The sequence below is a fragment of the Bombus pascuorum genome, chromosome 12 (assembly GCF_905332965.1).
Source record: "Bombus pascuorum chromosome 12, iyBomPasc1.1, whole genome shotgun sequence".
NCBI lineage: Eukaryota > Metazoa > Arthropoda > Insecta > Hymenoptera > Apidae > Bombus > Bombus pascuorum.
In genome coordinates, this window is record NC_083499.1 from 8,611,399 (window position 1) to 8,632,848 (window position 21,450).

The window sequence follows — 21,450 nt, forward strand, 5'->3', positions numbered from 1 at the left end:
ACTACAATAATATATTTCTTTTTCGTGGAATTCTTTTAAATGGCATGAGTCACTTAAAGATATTGTACTAAATTGAAATATGAAAATCGTGTGATTACCATTGAGCACCACTGGTTTTTAAAGAGAAACGAGAAGAGTCGAATATATTCCGGTTCCTTCTTCTCATTCCTCAAATCACGCATATCATCAATACGACGAGCCGGTGATCTTTAACTCGGTTATTTTTCAATTTGTTCGGATATTTTATTTTTTTTATGGTGATTACATTTTCTTTATAATGGAGGAATTGATGAAACATTTATCCAATATTAGGGTACCACAGAAAAATGATAAAATATATAAGGATGAGTGTGTTTATTCTTTTGATACTCCAGTAAGATGTCACGACGATCTTATAATTAGAGAAAATAATACAATGACAATGTAATTATTTTCATTGTTTTTTCTTTTAAGGATACTTCTACTGGTTTGTACGTTAATCTTACCACGTTCTTGGGATTAGGCCAGGATTATGTACAACATTATTATGAATCAACAAAAAATCCTGTGTTTCTACATATTAAAAGAAAAAGAAAAGAGGTGAGTACTTTACTATATCTAAAAAAAAAAATCTTAAAAGATATGTTAGTACCAAATACGAATTGCTTATATATAACACAAAATATGTGTTAATATTTATAGATTCCTTCTAAACATCAAGGAGATGGCCCTGAAAAGAAAATTACTAGATTAGCAATAGGAACAACAGATGGATTTACACCAGATCAACAAAAATATACGTACCATGAATCTTATCAAATTATTATTCTACCAAGTTTTATTGCAATACCATATCCAACAGACAATTTGCCACAAAAAGTAAGTTTTACATAAAAAAAAGAATAAAAAGTAGGAACAATAAAAAATTACATGAAAAATTTGATGTATATAGGTAGAAGTTGTAATTAAATCTATATTAGAAGCAGAATCCGCAACAAAAGTAGCAGAAGTAGAGGCATTGGCTGGAACTTGGGATGGAGAAATAAAGGCAGTTTCAAAGTAAGAACAAAAGTTCAAGTATGTACTAATTTAAAAAATATTCTTTTTATCATTATTTTAAATAATTATCAAATTCTTAGACATGCAGCAAATCTTAAACAATTAGATAATGGAAAAAAGATACCACCTAGTGGATGGAAGTGTGAAAAATGTGATTTAACTCAAAATCTCTGGCTTAATTTAACTGATGGCAGTATTTTGTGTGGACGTAAATTTTATGATGGAACAGGAGGAAACGATCATGCAGTACAACATTATGCATTAACAGGTTACACATTAGCAGTGAAATTAGGAACTATAACTAAAGAAGGAAAAGCAGATGTGTTTTCATATGATGAAGATGATATGGTGGAAGATCCAAATTTAGTAGCACATTTAGCTCATTGGGGTATTAATATTTCTCAAATGGAAAAAACTGATAAATCTATGATAGAGCTTGAATTAGATCTCAACCAAAGATTTGGTGAATGGGTTGCACTTCAAGAAGCAGCAAGTAAATTAACACCTTTGTATGGACCTGGATATACAGGACTTGCTAACTTAGGAAACTCTTGTTACTTAAACAGTGTAATGCAGATGTTATTCGCGATTCCAGATTTTATCAAAAGGTTTGCAACTTAATTTTAGATAAACAAATAGTACCGTGTAAAGCTTTTTATGTTGTATAGGAGAAAAGTTTAATCAGTACTATAACAATTACTTAATTAACGTTTTTATGTATTTATTTAATGTTTTAATGAAACATTAAATCCTTCTCTATAATAGAATCAGTGTTTAATAAGAGGAATTTGAATTTCAGATTTGCAGATGATGTACCACAGATATTTCACCAGAATTACACTGATCCAGCAAATGATTTTAATGTTCAAATGTAAGTTAAGAAAAAATAAAAATATGGCATACAAATTTACTTACCGATTTTAAGATACAAGAAATTAATATTATAGGACTAAGCTTGGAACTGGCTTACTTTCTGGTAAATACTCAGTTCCTCCAGATACGAACAATGAACACGAACCGCGTCAAGGTATTCCGCCACGGATGTTTAAAACTTTAGTCGGCCGTGGACACTCCGGATTTTCTTCAAATCGACAGCAAGATGCGCAAGAATTCTTTCTTCACATCATAAATATCATAGATGTAATATTGTCACATTTTATATTTTTAATAGATATATAAAAATAATCTACTTCAGTTTTCATATGAAGTTACAATACTAATATCAGGAAATTGATCGCACAGCGTCACAGTCGTCATCAAACGAATCCTACTGATTGTTTTAAATTCCAAGTTGAAGAAAGGTATCAGTGTAGTCGGTCTAACAAAGTAAAGTACACTTATCGTACTGAATACTTACTACCACTTCCAATACCTGTAGAAACTGCCGTAAATAAGGTAAATGATTTATATAACTCATATATCTCAATTAAAAAATGTACATTTACTTAACATATATTGCATATAGGATGAAGTCGCAGCTTATGAAACATTGAAGAGCGAAACTGAAGCAAAAGGACAAAAATTGGATACAAATGCGCTTGTCAGACCACGCATAAAACTATCATCTTGTTTGCAAACATTTATTCGGTCAGAGACAGTGGAGCAATTTTATAGTTCAGCTTTAAATGAAAAGACAACAGCGCAAAAGTAAGTTATGATGCATATAATGTTTTATTGTACATAATTAAATATAATATATATAATATAAGCGTACTCTTTTATAGAACGACTAGACTCTCTACTTTCCCGGATTATCTATTAATTCATTTAAAAAAGTTCACGATGAAAGAAGATTGGACACCAATGAAGTTAGATGTAGCAGTGGAAATGCCAGACATACTAAACTTAAGTTCTCTTCGAGGTTTTGGTTTGCAACCCACAGAAGAATTATTACCAGAAACAGTTGGTACCGAACCTCCGCCACTTGTTTATGATTCCGTGATATTGAATCAGTTGACAGATATGGGATTTCCACCAGAAGCCTGTGAAAGAGCTCTCTATTTTACGGAGAATCGTGGTTTAGAAGCAGCCACAAACTGGTTAATGGAACATATCGCGGATTCGGATTTTGCGGATCCGTTTGTACCACCCGGAATTGATGTTATACCAGGTAACTAATCCTTTTTTCAAATTTCCCTATAAATGAATTTAATGACATTCATATTTGTTTTTGTTTATTCAATCTTAGAAAAAGATAAATTTATGGCAAATGAAGATGCTGTGGCTATGCTAATGGGAATGAGTTTCACAAGAGAACAAGCAACAAAAGCGCTTAAAGCGACTGATAACAATTTAGAACGCGCAGCAGATTGGATTTTTAGTCATCAAAATGAATTGGATGCTTTAGAAGTTGAAGACAAACCAAAACATTCCAAAGAAGTATTTAAAGACGGAATCGATCGTATGTTCATTTTTCAGTATTTAATAATGCAAAGAATTACTCATATCGAAATAATTATTGTATTTTCGTATTTTAGAATATAAATTAGTAGGATTTATATCACATATGGGTACATCGACAATGGTAGGACATTACGTGTGTCATCTTCTGAAAGATAATCGATGGGTAATATACAATGATGACAAAGTATGTATTGCAATTGTAAATACATTGTAATATAGTAAATGCACTCATTTAAATCGTTTATTGCAGGTTGCATTATCTGAAAATCCACCAAAAGAATTAGGATATATATATCTATACCAACGCATTGATTAGATTACCTTATTATTTTGTATAAAAAATGTATTCTATTACATTTCAACAATAAAAATATAATAAATAAAGAAATTCGTATCTTTTAACTTATGGAAAAACATTTTCAATTTAGAAACATTTTTTGTCGTACGTAAATGATTTATTATTTCTGCTTATGGTTATTTATATAATTTTATACATAAATAAAAATATGTAAAAATGTTAATTTATTTTTTAACAATGGCACCATTTTATGATGTGCTATATCATATTACATCTTTTTCTCAACTCGTACAGCATTATTAAAACATAACATTAACATAATCAGAAAATTTTTAATGCAATAATTATGTGACAAATTTTTCATTGATATTTATCTTTTTATTATGCTATCTATTATTTATGCTTAATAGTGTTAAAATTTTGATTAATCTATATATCAGTTTTAACATACATATAAATTGTATTTTTTATAAATCTTATTAAATTTTCACATAATATATATAAATATTCAACGATGGTGTAAAAATATATTTTCAAAAATATTTTAAGTAAAATGCCACATTGGTAAATATGTATTAAGACTACTGTACCAAAGAATGATACTTTTTTAAAGCAATACTGTGTTAATTCTCTTAAGACCTATGTATCATTCCAATTTAGAAATTTACAACTTATTCACATAAGTAATGCATTGAATTCTTACAATTTGAAATGCACTACTTTTAATGGATTTAATTTTGTACGTATTTACATAAAGGAGTTTTGTTAAACAATATAATAAAGTCTTTCCATTACTTATTTGATACAGTATTTGTATGATACTCGTAAAATACTCGCGTATTTGCACTAAAAATGCTTTATATTACTAAATTACTGTATTGTCACTTGTTTTTAACTTACGACCCTATTAATATTCCTAATATTATTTGTACATTAATAGATGTATGAATATATAAAAAGGTATTTTCAAAAAATATTTTTGTAGTAACATTATTATTATATATAATAATTTAACCTTAATATTTACGATAAAATATTAGAAAGGCAGTTGAAAGGATTATTTTAGTTAGCGGTTCTGAACCTTGTATTAGCACTTCCATCAATTATACCGACTGACGGCGGAATGACATATATGATATTTTCACCATCTTTTTTGAACGTTGGTTCTTGAACTTCAGGATGTACTTCTACTCGTAATACTCTACTCTTATTTCCTAGCATACATTTAAATTTTACATCCACTGTAATTTGTAGATCAGCAGAACGTAATCTAGCATAAAATATAATATTTTAATATATATTCAAGCAGCGAAGCTTTGCATATAAAATTTTAAACAATAAATATGTACTCACTGATTATATTTATTACTTAAAATACCAACAAGTTCTCCAACTCTATCATCTTTAGCAATGATTGACATAATAAAATCATTTCCTCGATTTGAATGAATTGTTATAAGCTGATCTTTTCCAGGTGATACGCTTAAACCTGTTATTTCCGTTATTGGCATGCCTTTTTTCATATTTTTAAATTTAGAACTTTCAAGCTTGTATATTGCATGTTCAGTAACTACTAATACACGATCCTTTGGTTTATTAAATCTATAATTATAATTTACTTATAATAGAATTGATAAAATTCAGCATGTAATGTAACAACACTCAATACAAACCTGTTGGTTTTTCTAATAAATGCACTAAATAAAACTGCTTTAAAATGATCAGTATTGCGAAGATTATTTATTGAAGAATTAAAAATATCACTTTGAGGATTTTCATCTGGTTTGGAAAGATAATTTCCCTCCCAACGTCTATCTTGTCCCCAATGAAGTCGCTTTGAACGCAAAACTACGCCCGCAGCCATCTGAGATTGCATTAATGTCAAAAATTGGAATTAAGAATTAGCTATCTTGATTGATGATATATATACCTTCAATCGTAGTTGAGGCCAGTCCTCTCTAGGGATAAGTCTGAGAATCATCCATGCCCACCATCTTTCATACATCATTTTTAAAGCAAATATTATGTGTCTCACAGCAAAATTTTCGCAGGGCCAAGTTAAATGTTTACCGTAATCCCGCATTGTTTTTGCATTTTGAAACATTTTTTCTAATTCCTTGATGTAGGTGTACATTTTATATTTTTGATAATGTTTCATTATAACAAGGGCAGCTTTCATCTTTTTATACTTTTGACGGCATAAATATCCTCTCCATTGTTTTTGTAATAATATTACAATACCCGGGATCAAATCGCTACGTGCCTAAAAATAAATATGTTTTGAAGGATTTATTTCAATACTTGCGTAATTTTAAATAGACAGAATTAAATAACGCTGACCTTTTCTAATGCAAAAAGTGTTTGTGGTGAACGAATAAATATTTTAGTATGTCCATATTTTACATCATTACTAAAACCTTTTTCATCCATCAAAGTACGTACACCATCTTTGTCACTACCACCTCTGAAATTTGGCCAAGTGTACTGAGATATCATCTTATACCTGATAAAGACAATTTCATTGGTAATATAATTTAAAAAATTTCGTTATGTAATAATCACATTACTTTTCTGCATATACATATATAGACAGATACCGTTTTAAAAATGTGTCATATCGTTGACGATACACAAAACCTGCTCTTCTAACTAATACATTTTCGAGAAGACCTAAATATCGTGCTTGATGATTTACTCTTTCTTGATCAAATACAACTGGTGATTTAACTTCATTAGGTTTTATACACCTCACATAAAATGGTTCTTTGCTTGTTAAGTTCTTAACCAGAGCTATCATGGAATTACGAAAAAGAGTTCCAGCTGTTAAAGGCCTTTTTGTTGTCTAAAATAAAATAGCATAACAATAAAAATAATGTAATACACAATTATGTAGTAAATGTATTTACATACTTTTAGAATATTTTGTGCACCTTCAGGCCACATTTTGCTAACTATTGGATTACTGCTTTTATAAAGTAAACGTTTGAAATCCTGAAATAACGTATCTTTATTTTTATCTAAAAATCCATTAATATTATATATTACATCTCCAGCATAGTGTTTAATCTTAAATTGAATTTTATGTTGAAGTTCTTTATCCATTGGCTTCAATTGTCGAGAGGCATAATGTTTATGATCAAGTAATTTTTGATCCATAGCTTCTAGAAGCATCTAGAAATAATTTGTTATACAGAATAATCATAATCTTTGTAAGCATAGTATATAATAAATAATGAATATCAATATAATAAATTAAGAAAACTGACTTCATCTGTAACTTTGCCGACATTAAGGCAAGCTTCATCCATAATTGCTATCATTCCTTTATGAGGTTGCTCTACTAAGTCACAAATTATTTGATTATTGAAATAATCAATATTTTGCCATGCAATACCTTCCCTTTTATATTCTTCTTGTTCTTGTTTTAATACCAATTCTAAAATATTAAATGTCTATTTAATTTTTTCAATATAATAAGTTTATGTAAAATTTTCTTACCAATGAACAATTGTTGTAATTTTTCATTACAGTAATTAATACAGAATTGTTCAAAGCTATTTACATCAAAAATTTCAAAACCATATATGTCAAGTACTCCAATTACTGTTCTATATCTTTTATAAGCTTCTGTATCATTTACATTAATTGCACTATTAACACGAGATACAATTTCAGTAAATAACCTTTCATATACTGCCTAAAACATAATTTAGTTTTTATTATTTAATAAAAATTTAAGTAATATTTACTTATTTTTTAAACATGGGAAACAAATAACTATAAAAGCAAATATTACCTTAGCAAAGGCATCTCTACCATATTCTGCCTCTGTTGAAGTATGAGTTTTTTGCATAACTTCTCCACCTGCTGCAATAACTCTTTGTGTAAGAGCTGTACTTAATTCCTGTACACTAATAGAAAATAAATTTGCTGTATCGTTTAAAGCAGTTCTATTTTCAATGAAAAGTTTATCGTCAATAAGTTTAAAAGTAATGTTGCCCTGCAAACCAAATTTCATATTAGAAATGAAATAGTAACTTTCTAATTTTCTTCATTATTTTAGTTACAACAAACCAAATGTAATATGCCAGCAATGATATTCCAGATCGTCTGCACTTCATTTTGAGTGAATCCAAGAGTAGACATAGCTGAAGTAACTGTTTTATAGTCAGTTTTATCAGTTGCATTGGTTTTATTACAATTTCCAGCACAAACATAGAAATAAGCAGCTGGATCTCGTACTAGACGTAATTTATTTAACTCTGTTTCACTGGAACCATTTAATAACTGCAAATTTTAAGTAAACCGTTTTGCAAATATAATACTTTATGTGCAGTGAAGAAAAATAATATACAATGAAATTATTGTTAATACCTGATAGAAACAATGAAAATTCCGTTCACCATTTTGCTGATATACAACTCTCGACTTTTCCAATAAATAGTTAGTAACATGACCACCAATTGGATCACCTTTGAAATTAAAATCTATATCCATGTATTTTCCAAACCGAGATGAATTATCATTTCTATTTGTTTTTGCATTTCCAAAAGCTTCCAGTATTGAATTAGATTGTATAAGAATATTTTTTACTCTGACAGATGAGAAAATATAATATTAGATGCTATAGATACAAAATTCTAAATACAAATGAAATGACTTCAGAAAATTTAACAATAAGATACTATTCTTGAGTGATCTATATACCTTTCTATTTCTTGTTGACCACTTAAATTGGTAACTGCAGCAATATATTTCATAATAATTTTACTTGCTTCTGTTTTACCAGAACCAGATTCCCCACTAATTACAATACAAGTATCACGACGTTGTTGCTTCATTTCTCTGTGCACTGCATCAGCAATTGCAAAAATATGTGGTGGATTTTCAAATAATTCTCTATCTAAAATATAATTTTTAAAATTGTTCTTATATATTATCTGATAATTTTTAATTATTTTGTTTCGTCAACATGTGATTATGACATTACTATGTGAAATATGATCTTTTACCTTTATATTTATTAATATAATCATTGTCATATATATTTACACTTCTGTATGGATTTATGCTGATACATACTTCTCCAATGTACGTATAAATTTTTCCACCATTGTATCTAAAATAAAATAGAATATAAGTATAATAAATAAATATAATTCAACAGAACTATGTGCTTAACTTTTTTTTATTTTCGAAAGATAAATTTTATCGTTTTATCAATTATCTTTTTATCATTAAATGCAACTAATGTTTTAGTTTATTTATTAAGTATTATAATATAATCATATATTAAGGTTAAAAATTAAATACGTTTACTACGTATTCTACGTATTACGTATAAAACAATTTACAATACAAACGTATACAATTCATTATACTAAGTTGCGTTATCTATTTTCGTTATCAATCGCGCGCTTAATACTATACATTTTTTCGAATGACCTTTACTTTAAAGAATATATGTATTTATTTATAAACAGAATAAGTATCTCATTTTTAAATGAAATATAATTAAATATGTGTTCTATACACAGAATAAAAGAAATTGTAAACATTTTTATTATCAAGAATAGTTAGTTAAGTATCATGTAAAGTTTAAGATACCAAAGAACCGAAGACGATGACTCATAGAATACGGAACAAGATAAGACTTAAATATTACTTATTATAAAACTAAATATCTTAAACATATACTAATAGCTTTCTATATAAAAATGTAAACACATTAAAATATGTATTATAATTAACGATTTTATATAAATATAAAAACGGAAAGAAATGCATAAATTCATAGTTATGGAAATAAAATCCATGTTCAGGAGCATATTATTATTTGAGGATGATCTCAGTACAAAATTTTCATGTATTCTATTATATCATGGGTATTATATATAGGTCAAGTTCAAATCCAAATAACGAAACCGAATTGCAACCACCTGCTATACGGTTAGCCACGCCCTCTTGGTGGATTATCTACGAAATACTAACACTATCGAACATAAACAGGACACCTGTCACGTTTTTTAAAGGAAAAGTAACTTGTATTCCTCAATCTCCCGCCAATTTCCTGATTTACCGCCTTATTCATCACTAGTCAAAACATGATCTTACCTAACTCGTAAATTTTCCACAATTTTTTCCAATGTGATTTCATCCAAAAGGACCAAATCTCCAATACCAATTTCCTCTTGTGTTGCCATTTTTTAAATAATAAATATATATGCTTGATTTATGGTTCCATATACGTCTAAATACAAATAACTTGTTCCTTGTGGAGTCCAGCTCCTTCAAACACAACGTCTTCGCCGCTAAGCGAATGACGACTGCGGTTAACTGAAACCTCTTTCCCCCTCCATAATCGTATAACTGCAGGAGCGTTGCTGCGATGTGCATTATCATTTACGTTGGTTTTTAATACAACATATCAAACATATTATTTTACAACTATATATTTAAGATATTATTATTGCAAATAATAAATAAATTATAGAGAAACAAATTATAGTATTATAATAGACATATAAACTACAAAATTTAAATTTATTGATCATTCATTTTGGTTATTTTCTATGATATCCACGTATTTTAAAATTCTGTGTAGAATTCACAAAAATTAATATAGTACTTAAAATATGGTATTTTGAATTTGAATATAAATCGTATAATACAGTCCTGAATAATCGTTTCTAATACGCATGCGCAAGAGTTTTACGTGTGAGGGATATGTATGAATCGAGTGCTATTTATGTGTGTTATTATTATTCACTGTTATTTTTGGTGATACGTATCACTTCACTTGTCATTCACAATCTTTTGAATGTTCGATATAAATGTATATCTGTTTTATAATTGGAAATCGAAATGGGTGAAAAAAATCTAAATTCACGTTTAAATAGAACTAACGATTTAGTGACAAACAAAAATTGCACTGCACCAGTGAGGTTATGGAAAAGATTACAAATAAATGAACAAAATTTCAGTTTAGTGCTGTTTATGGTATCATTGTCTATTGTCTTGGGAAAAATATATATAAATTATGGTAAGTAATGTTTAGTCGTATTTTTTTTATTAAGAAGTTTGTCTTGTAAAATTACTGTGTGTGTTAATTCATGTTGCATGTATTTATACTTTGTGTATATTTATCTTGATATAAAATTTATTAAATATAAAGAATGTATCGTTTATGATAACTTTTTTTCAATATCTTCGTATTGACAAGCTTCAAATAATAATGCAAAATTTATGCTTTAATATACTTGTGCAATGTTGCGTCATTTGCAATCTAATTTGCGAATTTAATTTGTTTTCAATGTGTCTTAATACATTCTAAATAGAATATGCTCTGTAAACTGATTTGATATGTTATCTATTATTTACATTATTACAATTAGAACTACAAATGAAATTTTTTTTGTTCTATTAATAAGTTTAGACATATAGAAATAAATTTTGTTGCAGCATTGCATGTTAAATAATTTATATATTATTGTAACTGTTGATATTTTCATATCATCTCTTTAGGTAGTATTTTACAGCTGCAAAATAACGTTAAATATGTAGCATCATCAACGTCTATATTTTCAAACATATTCAATATATTTGATTTATCACATATATCTGATATATCAGAGCTCAAAGTAAAACAGTTAACAACTATAAGTGACAAATTTGTCAATGGTAGTCAATACGATGATGTTGTGAATGTAATGACATCATTTTTTAAAACATATGGATGGCTAATAAAAGCAGCAGTATGTGGTCTTATTATGATGGGTTTTACTTGGTTTATAATTTACAAAGATAGCAGTATTCCTGGAATCAATCCACCTTCCCCTTTTAGTCCCTCTAAACAAAGGTAAGTTAAAGTTTGGAAAATTTACTGTATATAATTACTGTATGTAATTAAATTAAGTAATATTTAATCATATTATTTATATATTATGTAACTTGAGTATTTTTTTTATACAACTTTTTAATTGCTTTTTCTATTACATATATCTTATTTCTTTTTCAGATTTTCAAAGGTATCAGGAGTACAAATAAATTATTTGATTGGAATATTAAATGGAATACTAATTTTTGTCTACATGTGTCTTTAATATGTTAGAAGTATCATAATAATATGGTAGTGTTTATGTACTTTAAAAAGGATTGTATAACATTCTACAGTGATCATATTTATTATTATTTATATTGACTAATATTATTAATTTAATTAGTAGTAGTAAGTAATTTATGTTGTGTAATGATATAAAAAATAATATTTTCAACTAATGATATCAAAATACGAAAATGTGAATCTTATAGTTATGTAGTTTAAAACAATGATATAACTGGCTTGTTTAAAGAGATGCATATTTAACAAAGCATAAATTCTTATTTTCTAATTTTCTAAACAGAAAAGATATTATATAAAAGTACAACATATATAAACATAACTTATGGAATGATATGCAATATTTTATATATAAAGTTATGAAAAGTACAAAATGCATATATTATTTCAGATCAATTATTATTTATATTATTTTTTCTATTTAAGACTGATTAAATATTTATTCTTATTTATTGATAAATTAAAGCTAAGTTAGGAAAATCAAACATAAAGTATTAGATGTAGTACCTTTTAGTCTTATGTGCTATATATATACCTATACATGTACAATACATCATTATGTCATTATACAATTGAATATTGTTGAAATTGTTTGAAAGATGTTAATAAAGGTAGTAACATTAAAACAACTATTAATTTTAAATTAAATTTCAAATGTTTCTGTTAATTGTATATATGCTTAATTTCATTGAGAGATATTGAAAAAATATAAAAAATAAATTATACTTAATATGCATGTTTTGGTTATACGTTAAACTATTAACATCTTTGAAACAACAAATTTAATCAATAAAAACTAATCACGTATTATCTGGGTATTACAAATCATCTATTCCACTTAATACTATATGCCTGAATGGAATAGTGATTACAAGTAGAATCTATTATATTTGTCTATTATAGAATTTTGTTGAATATAATGGAAATTATTTTGAAGAATAAAATTATTTAATTAAAAACAAGCATTATTTCATTATACACTGCCAAAAAGATAAAAAATTTCCCATTCGATCTGATACTTCATAATTTCAAAAATCAGTGGCAGTTTTGCTCATAATCTAATAAATTTTTTAATTACATAAAACTATAATTATGATAACAACCAATTAACTCATATTATTTGATATTACCCATCAAATATTACGATGCAATTAGTAATTAATGTTAGTAACTTTATTAACTTCCGCGATTGATTTGAATATACGTATATATAAATTACACTCAGCGCTCTATATTTTAGATGGTAAAAGGCATGGCAAAACTTCTGTTTCTCTAAACTTTGACCTGAACAATCGGTATTTTAGAACATATAACACGAGGTTCCGTAAGATGTCAGGGCAGGTCTATCCTATACTTTGTAATAATAAAATATGAATACATACATACGCGTATGTGAGTATTTAATAAGGTAATACTGTAATTGCTTAGAGCATAGACGAGATATAGGAATCAGCTCTAAGTTGCGAAAATTAACATGCGCGATTTGTCTATTTAAAACAAAAAAACTCACATTTTTCGATATATTAAAAAGATTTATTCTGTGATACTAGGTTGCTATTGTTATCTTTGAACCAATGTAAAAAGATTATCATATATGACACAAGAAATACATTACGCTTTAAATTTTATATTTTATCATTTTAGTCTATTTCCATAAGTTGACAAATAAATATGTAACTGTCTGTTATTGTTTCTTAAGTTATTTTAACAATAATATGTAGTGTCTATAAAATTACTACTCTTTCTTTATTTTATTCATAAAAATAGATGTAACAAATCAAAAGAAATTAAATCTAATTGCTGTCTTAACTTTTCTTCTTGTTGCATGTTATCAAACCATCTTGAGACATGTACATATTGAGCTTTCTCTTGATGAGTTAATTCCCGCTGCAACATAAAAATAGGTCAAAGAGATTAGATTGATCCATACAATCTACTAAGGATTCCCATGCTCTACTTATTGCACTTTATTTTCATTACCATTATTGAATGTAGAGCATAATACAATGTAACATCAGCAATGGTTTTCTCTGTACCGGTTAAATATGTCTTGTCTCTTAATGTAACATTTAATTCCTATAAAAATGAAATTCTGTATATATTATGTACATTTCTAACTCAATCAGTGTAATTTTGTATTTTTTTAATTTTATTAGATAAATAATTGGATAAATTGGATTTTAATTACCTGCAAGACTCTTTTTGCATTAGCAGGAGTATCAGCGTAATTAACACAGACAACTGCATATTCCAGCCACTGACGTGATAATGCTTTCATTTCATTGTCAATACCAAGTATGTCAGGATACTTCGAATTTTCAATCAACAGTTGAATTATAGTACTAAACCCTTCTATCTTTTCATTTGATTCCCTTTCCGTAGTAACGATTACCTATAAAATAATATAAAAATCGCGATCTCGAAAGTAATTTATTTTCATACAAAATTTATTGTTTTACATTTTCTTGTATTTCTAGTGGTAGCGGTGAAACATCTAAGTAATTTGAAATTCTTTCTAAACATTCTACGTTACATAAAACCATTGTTTAAAAATCTCACACTTCTTCGATCTCTTGTTTTTGTAGTGGTTGCGGAATAACTTTTAGGTTATGTTCAAAAAGCGCGATACATAAGGGTATGTGTCATGGTTTAAATAAACGTTCGATATATGTATTTTAATGATTTATTTTATTCAATGCAAAAACTTGTATGGAATATATAGTAATAAAGTATACGAGATATATTTAACATTAGTTAGGGGTTTATTTCAAATATACAATTTTGTTATAACATCTGTATAAAATTTGCGGTTGACTATAATAAAATGATGTTTTGTATTTTTTTAATTCGTATATTTAGGATTATATAATTAATTGACGTAGTTTAAGTACTTGGGCTTAAATCTTTCATTTCAAAAGATAGCTTATATTAAATCAGAATCATAAAAATATATTTTGATAAATTATATTAAAATAGCTGATAAAATATAATGCTGGAATCTAGTAATATTTTTTTATCACGTTACAGTAGGAATGAATATACAACTAATAAACAATTAAGTTGATTAAATTTCTTTCCAATAGTGTTCCCATAGTTTGGCATGTAAATTCTGGATTTGTTTTCTTTATCCTTTTCTTGCTGCATTGTAGATTTTTAAGGATACTACATACTTTTTATTTTTTTACTTATTAATTTTATTGAAATGTTAATGTGATTTCATGGGAATTTCAAACAATATAGATTTTGGGATATAAATCGGATACAAAGAATGCAACAAGAAAAGAATATTACAGTAATATACAGCTATAACTCGTTTAACAATTCAGTCATAAATGTAACATCAATCAAACAGATTAATCTACTTAAGGATGGCATATTTGTATATACATGTAATAATAAATTGAATTATAAAAGAAATGTGAAAAAATTTTTCATGTAAATTTATAGGAATTTTTATAAATTAATTGCAAGTGAAATTCTTCTCTTGTATCGATCAATTTTTCTTACACATGTATGTGTCAAAAATACACATTGTATCTTGTAAATACATTATAATGTAAGTACATTATATGTAAAATGATCGTGAAGTAAATTTCACTTGTCCATTATCAAAAAACAAATTGTTCATAAAATATTTTTGCGTGGTTATATGTTTAGGTATAAGCAAATATGTGAGTTCACATAATTCGGGGAATAATTTGTTAAAATTGACAAATCATATGCAATTAAATGCAGGTACTTCTCCTTTTGTAAGGTGCTCATTTAATATTTATCTATTTAAAAAAGTCTTTTTTCATATGAGAAAAGGCTATGAACATTTCCTTCTTGTTGAGCAGAATGTGTCCTTCTTTCAAATTTTAATTCTCCACTATACATCATAGATCTCAAGGTAGAGATAGATTTTGCTCCAATATCTTGACATCCATGCTTAATGCCACATAATAGATAGGGTAAGAATTTTAAAACAGTTCCTTTGTCAACTATTGAGCCACTAACACCTTGAGCTACTTTCAATTTGTCCATTTCATTATGAAAGTACCTATCCATTGCTGAGCCATGTGCATCTTTTCTATTCATAGCTTCTAAGGAGCCCATACCTCTATATTTCTTTAGACGTACACCATCACTAAAAAAATATTCACCTGGTGCCTCTGAGGTGCCAGCCAACAAAGATCCCATCATAACTGTGCTAGCACCTAAACTTAAGCTTTTAATAATGTGCCCAATAGATTGAATACCACCATCAGCTATAATAGGTACACCAAATTTCCTTGCATATTCTGCAACTTTATATACAGCAGTTGCTTGAGGTCTTCCCACAGCCATAACTTCTTGAGTAATACAAATAGATCCACAACCCATCCCAACTCTTAAAGCATCTGCTCCAGCTTCTATAAGATTTTTAGCTTGCATGGTTGTTACAACATTTCCTGCAATTACCTGCAATTCTGGATATTCTGATTTAATGTACTTAATCATATCAATTTGATATTTGGAATTGCCTTGAGAAGAATCCAAAACAATAACATCAACACCAGCTGTAGTAAGATGTTGCAGTCTTTGTTTATCAGCATTACGTGTGCCAATGGCAGCACCAACTAACAATTGTTTGTTCTCATCTTTACTGGCATTTGGATAACTACGGTTTTTTTTTAAATCAGTTCTTGCCATTAAAGATACTAATTCCCCTTTTTCATTGACAATTGGAAGCTTCCCTTTTTTGGACTTCTCAAGAATTACATTTGCTTCTTGTAATGTAACACCAGCAGTTGCAGTGATTAAATTTTCTAATTTTGTCATTATTGATTCCAATTTTATGTATTGTTGATTTGTTGTACTTTCCAAAAAGTCAATATCTCTAGATGTTATAATACCCAATAGTTTTCCCCCAACTTTTCCTGTATTTGTAATAGGGACACCAGAAAAGCCATGTTCAGCTTTCACATTTAGGACGTCTTTGACTGTGTGATTGGGTGATAAGACTACTGGATCTCTAATGAAACCATGTTTATATTTTTTGACCTAGAATCACAAAAATTAGATAAAAAAGTTTAAACACATTAATGTACAATTTGAAAATTTAAAAACCTCCAGTTACTTCCTTATTTTTAATATAAGAATTATGAGAAAATATAAGCATAAATGAGATCAGTATGCTAATTCAATAAAGTAGAAGAAATCCCCTATAAAGCTTCCTTAATAATTTTTCTTGACAGGATATTATTTACTGTTAATCTATATGCTATCATTAAACACTAATGTTATTGTTTGAATAAAAAAATCATAGATATATAAGATGAGATGAAACCTGCAATCCATCTATATGAATAGCAAATTTGAGCGAAATCGTGAGTTGCAATAAAAATTTAGTGATTATACTAGACAAACGAAAATATTTAAATTAAAAAATATATATATATACCTTATGTACTTCATTGGCTTGATACTCGGGCGTACAATTATGATGTATTATTCCGATTCCTCCACACAGAGCCATGGCAATAGCCATGTCGGATTCTGTAACTGTGTCCATGGGAGATGATACGAGCGGTGCTTTAATCATAATCTTCTTCGTTAACGGCGATAATAAATCAACCTCGTCGGCGGTAAAATCAATGTAACCGGGTAAAATAATAAAATCATTATACGTAAGACCATCGCCGGTAGCGAATAATTGTGCTGCCGAAAGGCCATCATCCGGTAGAGGTATATCTGCCGGTTTTGTGTCACCAATTACATAGTCTGCCATCGTACTTTTCTTAATCAACGATTATTTGTATCCTTTTTCACCGTAGAAGATTATTTAAACGCTAATTAATATTACAATTCCTGTATGACGAGATGATATATATACACTTTTGCAGTACCGATGTTAAAAAACGCGGGCCTCTTCCCTGTACGTCAAATCGGAGATCTCCAGGCAAAATGACCGAATTCAACGTGCGCACAGTGCATTTGTAGTTTACGAACTTACGAAGGGTTAAATATGTTTCCCATTTTCGCCTACTGATGACAGTACCATCGTCAACGATGTTTTACGAATGCAGTCGAAAATGAGCGATATCGTAGTACCGACGAATACCGTGTTAATTGGGTGTCGCTATTGTCACTATACGCACTATACGCAATTCTTGGAACAGATTTTAATTTCGTGGAAATATTTGCATCTCAGTTGCATTCAATGGAAAGGAGAGATATTTAAAATTTCTTAAAAATGCACTTATCTGCCCTGATAACTAATTAGATAAGGTTTAGATCCATAGTCGGTTACCGGAGCACTACTAATAAGTTGCGCGATAATTCCGTTTGCATTTTCTTGGATGAATTTTTTCGGATAATTAGTGCTGGATTTAATTTCATTTTAGGGAATACAAAATAGCCTTTTAATAGTTTTCGGCGTGTAGAATTAAAAAATGAAAGTCTTTAGGGATCCAGCGGTCCACGCGTATGTAAAACATAGCGTCAAAATAACCGTGTAAAATATATATATATATGCTCAACTTCGCATTCGCACATTCAGTCATCGACTGTCGAAGCGTGAACATATATGTGTCTAGTGCCTAGTGCAGTTCACAATGCAAGTGACAACCCTCTGTCAAAAGTGAAGTGAAACCAAAATAAAACAAGTGCTTCTAAACTTAATAGTGAATAATCACTCTTTTAATCTCCAACCCGAATCATAGCCTCTCGACTAGTTATTTCAATTTGAATTAACTAGCTCGAAGATGGCCCAAATATCTCGAACAAGTTCATTCGAACAAAGCTATAACAGCTATATTTTCCTTCCTCCGTGGCAAAAGGACGAACTGTCCTACCTTCCAAATCACATAAATGATGACAAAAAACGCAAGCTAGATTTAGTTAACAAAGATACAAATATCTCCACTTACAATAGATTCCAACTACTAAAATCCACACACGATTCTATGAATGTAACAGAAACGTCAGAAAGCCAACAAAATATTCCTCCTCCGCCACCAATCTTCATCGACGACGTCATCGATATCCAGGCAATGATCAAGACCATCGAGGAAGTTGTCAACAAAGAAGACTATCAACTAAAAGTTAAAAACAATCAGGTTAAAATTCTACCGACTGATCCAGATTCCCATAGAAAATTAACAAAACTGCTAAAAACTCTGAACGCTAAATTCTACACTTATCAACTAAAACAAGACAGATCCTTTCGAGTGGTACTACGCAACATTCACTACTCTGCTAACTTAGACGAACTAAAGTACGAACTCCAAAATCTTGGCCATGAAGTTACCAATATCAACAATATAAGACATAAAATCACAAAAGACCCACTATCTTTATTCTTTGTTGATTTAAAGCAAAAACCAAACAACAAAGACATCTATAATATCAACCGATTAATGAATTCAATAATAAAATTCGAACCACTTGTTATAAAAAAAGAGATAGTTCAGTGTAAAAGGTGCCAGAAATACGGCCACACGCACAATTATTGCAACCGCAATTACTATTGCGTCAAATGTGCAGGTCCTCATTCTTCAGATCAATGCACTAAATCAACAGAAACTCCTCCGAAATGTATCCACTGTCAAGGAGACCACACCGCGAACTATAAAGGCTGCTCAGTCTACAAGATCTTATATGAAAACAAGTACTCCAAACTCGGAGTTAAGGACCTCACGGTTCCAGTATCCAGTCCACAAAAACTATCTACTTCAATCTCCTATGCAGAAGTACTTCAAGAAGTACGAAACAAACCGATAATTCATAATGAAGAGTCCCAAAATATTCCAGATTCCAGCCCACAAAATACGAATAGGCTCGATAGGCTCGAAAAATTAATCGAGCAACAATCAGAGCAATTTAAGAACCTGCTATCACTGCTTACATTGATTGTGAGCAAACTAAATTGCGACGTAAAATAAAACCATTACACATAGCTCTTTGGAATGCCAACGGTCTAGCTCAGCACAAATACGAACTAGAACTCTTCTTAGAATAACAAGAAATTGATGTGATGCTTATATGTGAAACTTACTTTACTGATAAAAATTACCTGAAAATAAATAGTTATAACTTTTATCATACGCAACATCCCAGCGGAAAAGCTCATGGCGGCACCGGAATTATCGTTAAAACTAGTATAAGACAATTACGAGCTTTCATCATTCCAGAAGGACTACCTTCAAGCCACAAACGTAGTGATAGAAGATTGGCATGGTCCAATCACCACGTCAGCAGTATACTGTTCTCCTAGATGTTCTATCTCTAAAGAAGACTTCGATAACTTCCTCAAAGATTTCGGCAATAGATTTCGTAGCTGGAGGAGACTACAACGCTAAACATATCAAATGGGACAGCAGACTTATTACAGTAAGAGGTAAAAATCTACCTCAATTATCGATATCAAATCTACTATCAATATCAGCCTCAATTCGCTTAAAAACAAACGAAGATATAGAAGCAGCCGCGGAATATCCAAACATCAGCATAGTAAACGCTATCCGTTCTTCCACACCTATGAAGAGCTTCTACAATAAACATGAATATCGCCATCACATACTAAAAGAAATCGTAGAAAAACGCAGACACGACAAGCGTAAGCTAAATAATGGCAATAACAAGAAAACTCACTAAAACCCTTAGAAACTACAGAAACGACTGTTCTCAAAAATACCTTGCCAACTTATCTTCCACAGTTGACTCTAACTACTCACTATGGAAGGTATCCAAGAAACGCTCTCGTCTTCCGCAAACAATCCTCTAGTCATCTAACTAACGTTTCCAAACCATATTCCCCCACTACTCCAGACGAAATAACTGAATACCTACACTCTCCCTTCCAGATGTCTCCTATTGAGCCTTAATTGAACTATAAAAGGGATTGCAATCATCACTTCCATTTTTAATGCAATTCTCCGCCTTTAATACTATCCTAAGTCTTGGAAAATATCATTGATTACTCTCATTCCCAAACCTGGAAAACCAATACATGAAACCAGTTCTTATCGCCCAATTAGTCTTCTACCCACCTTATTCAAACTATTCGAGAAGATGCTAATGATACGACTCCTTCCACTCTTAGAGGATCTAAAAACATTTCCAGATCACCAATTCGGTTTCCGAAAGCAACATTCTACGATAGAGCAAATTCATCTTTTAACTCACAAAATCACCCAAGACTTAGAAAAGAAAAAATATTGCGCTGCGGTATTTCTAGACATTCAACAGGCATTCGACAAAGTATGGCATGAAGGACTTTTGTTCAAACTAAGGAAAATCCTATCACACACCTACTACTCCATCATAAAATCCTACCTAATCAATAGACAATTCAAAAACACTTAGACGCCATAATTTCAACATTTCCAATAGAAGCTGGCATACCCCAAGGCAATGTCCTCGGATCCCTGCTGTTCAACATTTATACTGAAAATTTACCAACTTCGCCAGAGATAACTACAGCGACATTTGCTGACGATACAGTCTTATTAGCCTCGCATTCAGACCCGACAATTGCCTCTTCTACTCTCCAGCGAGGTCCCGACTCTATGGAAGAGTGGTTCCACAAATGGCGCTTCAAAATCAATAAAAACGAATTCAGTCATATAAC

At 29.6% G+C, this 21,450-nt stretch overlaps 5 protein-coding genes across 6 annotated transcripts; 2 read left to right on the forward strand and 3 right to left on the reverse strand.

Moving 5' to 3' along the window:
* Positions 1 to 94: 94 nt before the first annotated feature.
* LOC132913022 (ubiquitin carboxyl-terminal hydrolase 5) lies at positions 95 to 3,829 on the forward strand. The gene is made up of 13 exons (XM_060970915.1): positions 95 to 373; positions 454 to 579; positions 682 to 858; positions 932 to 1,038; positions 1,119 to 1,646; positions 1,838 to 1,909; positions 1,986 to 2,178; positions 2,281 to 2,433; positions 2,504 to 2,685; positions 2,763 to 3,148; positions 3,227 to 3,439; positions 3,516 to 3,625; positions 3,692 to 3,829. The coding sequence occupies exons 1-13, from the start codon at positions 278 to 280 to the stop codon at positions 3,755 to 3,757; spliced, it is 2,409 nt and encodes an 802-aa protein (XP_060826898.1). The 5' UTR covers positions 95 to 277; the 3' UTR covers positions 3,758 to 3,829.
* LOC132913013 (unconventional myosin ID) lies at positions 3,656 to 10,073 on the reverse strand. The gene is made up of 15 exons (XM_060970888.1): positions 9,854 to 10,073; positions 8,752 to 8,858; positions 8,447 to 8,642; positions 8,114 to 8,333; positions 7,814 to 8,026; positions 7,536 to 7,739; positions 7,238 to 7,436; positions 7,006 to 7,175; positions 6,650 to 6,910; positions 6,337 to 6,581; positions 6,080 to 6,242; positions 5,670 to 6,002; positions 5,413 to 5,603; positions 5,093 to 5,341; positions 3,656 to 5,009 (listed from the first exon to the last, which is right to left on the reverse strand). Exons 1-15 carry the CDS (start codon positions 9,940 to 9,942, stop codon positions 4,802 to 4,804), a joined length of 3,048 nt encoding a protein of 1,015 aa, XP_060826871.1. The 5' UTR covers positions 9,943 to 10,073; the 3' UTR covers positions 3,656 to 4,801.
* Positions 10,074 to 10,459: 386 nt separating this feature from the next.
* On the forward strand, positions 10,460 to 12,820 carry LOC132913065 (ADP-ribosylation factor-like protein 6-interacting protein 6). Its single transcript, XM_060971026.1, has 3 exons — positions 10,460 to 10,781; positions 11,264 to 11,597; positions 11,757 to 12,820. The coding sequence occupies exons 1-3, from the start codon at positions 10,604 to 10,606 to the stop codon at positions 11,839 to 11,841; spliced, it is 597 nt and encodes a 198-aa protein (XP_060827009.1). The 5' UTR covers positions 10,460 to 10,603; the 3' UTR covers positions 11,842 to 12,820.
* Positions 12,821 to 13,576: 756 nt separating this feature from the next.
* LOC132913066 (eukaryotic translation elongation factor 1 epsilon-1) lies at positions 13,577 to 14,480 on the reverse strand. The gene is made up of 4 exons (XM_060971027.1): positions 14,318 to 14,480; positions 14,047 to 14,250; positions 13,839 to 13,934; positions 13,577 to 13,745 (listed from the first exon to the last, which is right to left on the reverse strand). Exons 1-4 carry the CDS (start codon positions 14,399 to 14,401, stop codon positions 13,614 to 13,616), a joined length of 516 nt encoding a protein of 171 aa, XP_060827010.1. The 5' UTR covers positions 14,402 to 14,480; the 3' UTR covers positions 13,577 to 13,613.
* A 119-nt stretch (positions 14,481 to 14,599) lies between these two features.
* On the reverse strand, positions 14,600 to 17,917 carry LOC132913038 (inosine-5'-monophosphate dehydrogenase-like). Of its 2 annotated transcripts, XM_060970957.1 has the most exons (3): positions 17,715 to 17,917; positions 17,281 to 17,570; positions 14,600 to 16,880 (listed from the first exon to the last, which is right to left on the reverse strand). In XM_060970957.1, the coding sequence occupies exons 2-3, from the start codon at positions 17,419 to 17,421 to the stop codon at positions 15,636 to 15,638; spliced, it is 1,386 nt and encodes a 461-aa protein (XP_060826940.1). In that variant the 5' UTR covers positions 17,422 to 17,570; positions 17,715 to 17,917; the 3' UTR covers positions 14,600 to 15,635. The 2 variants fall into 2 exon arrangements, with proteins under 2 accessions (XP_060826940.1, XP_060826938.1); XM_060970955.1 differs by having other exon boundaries at positions 17,281 to 17,915.
* Between the last annotated feature and the right edge of the window lie 3,533 nt (positions 17,918 to 21,450).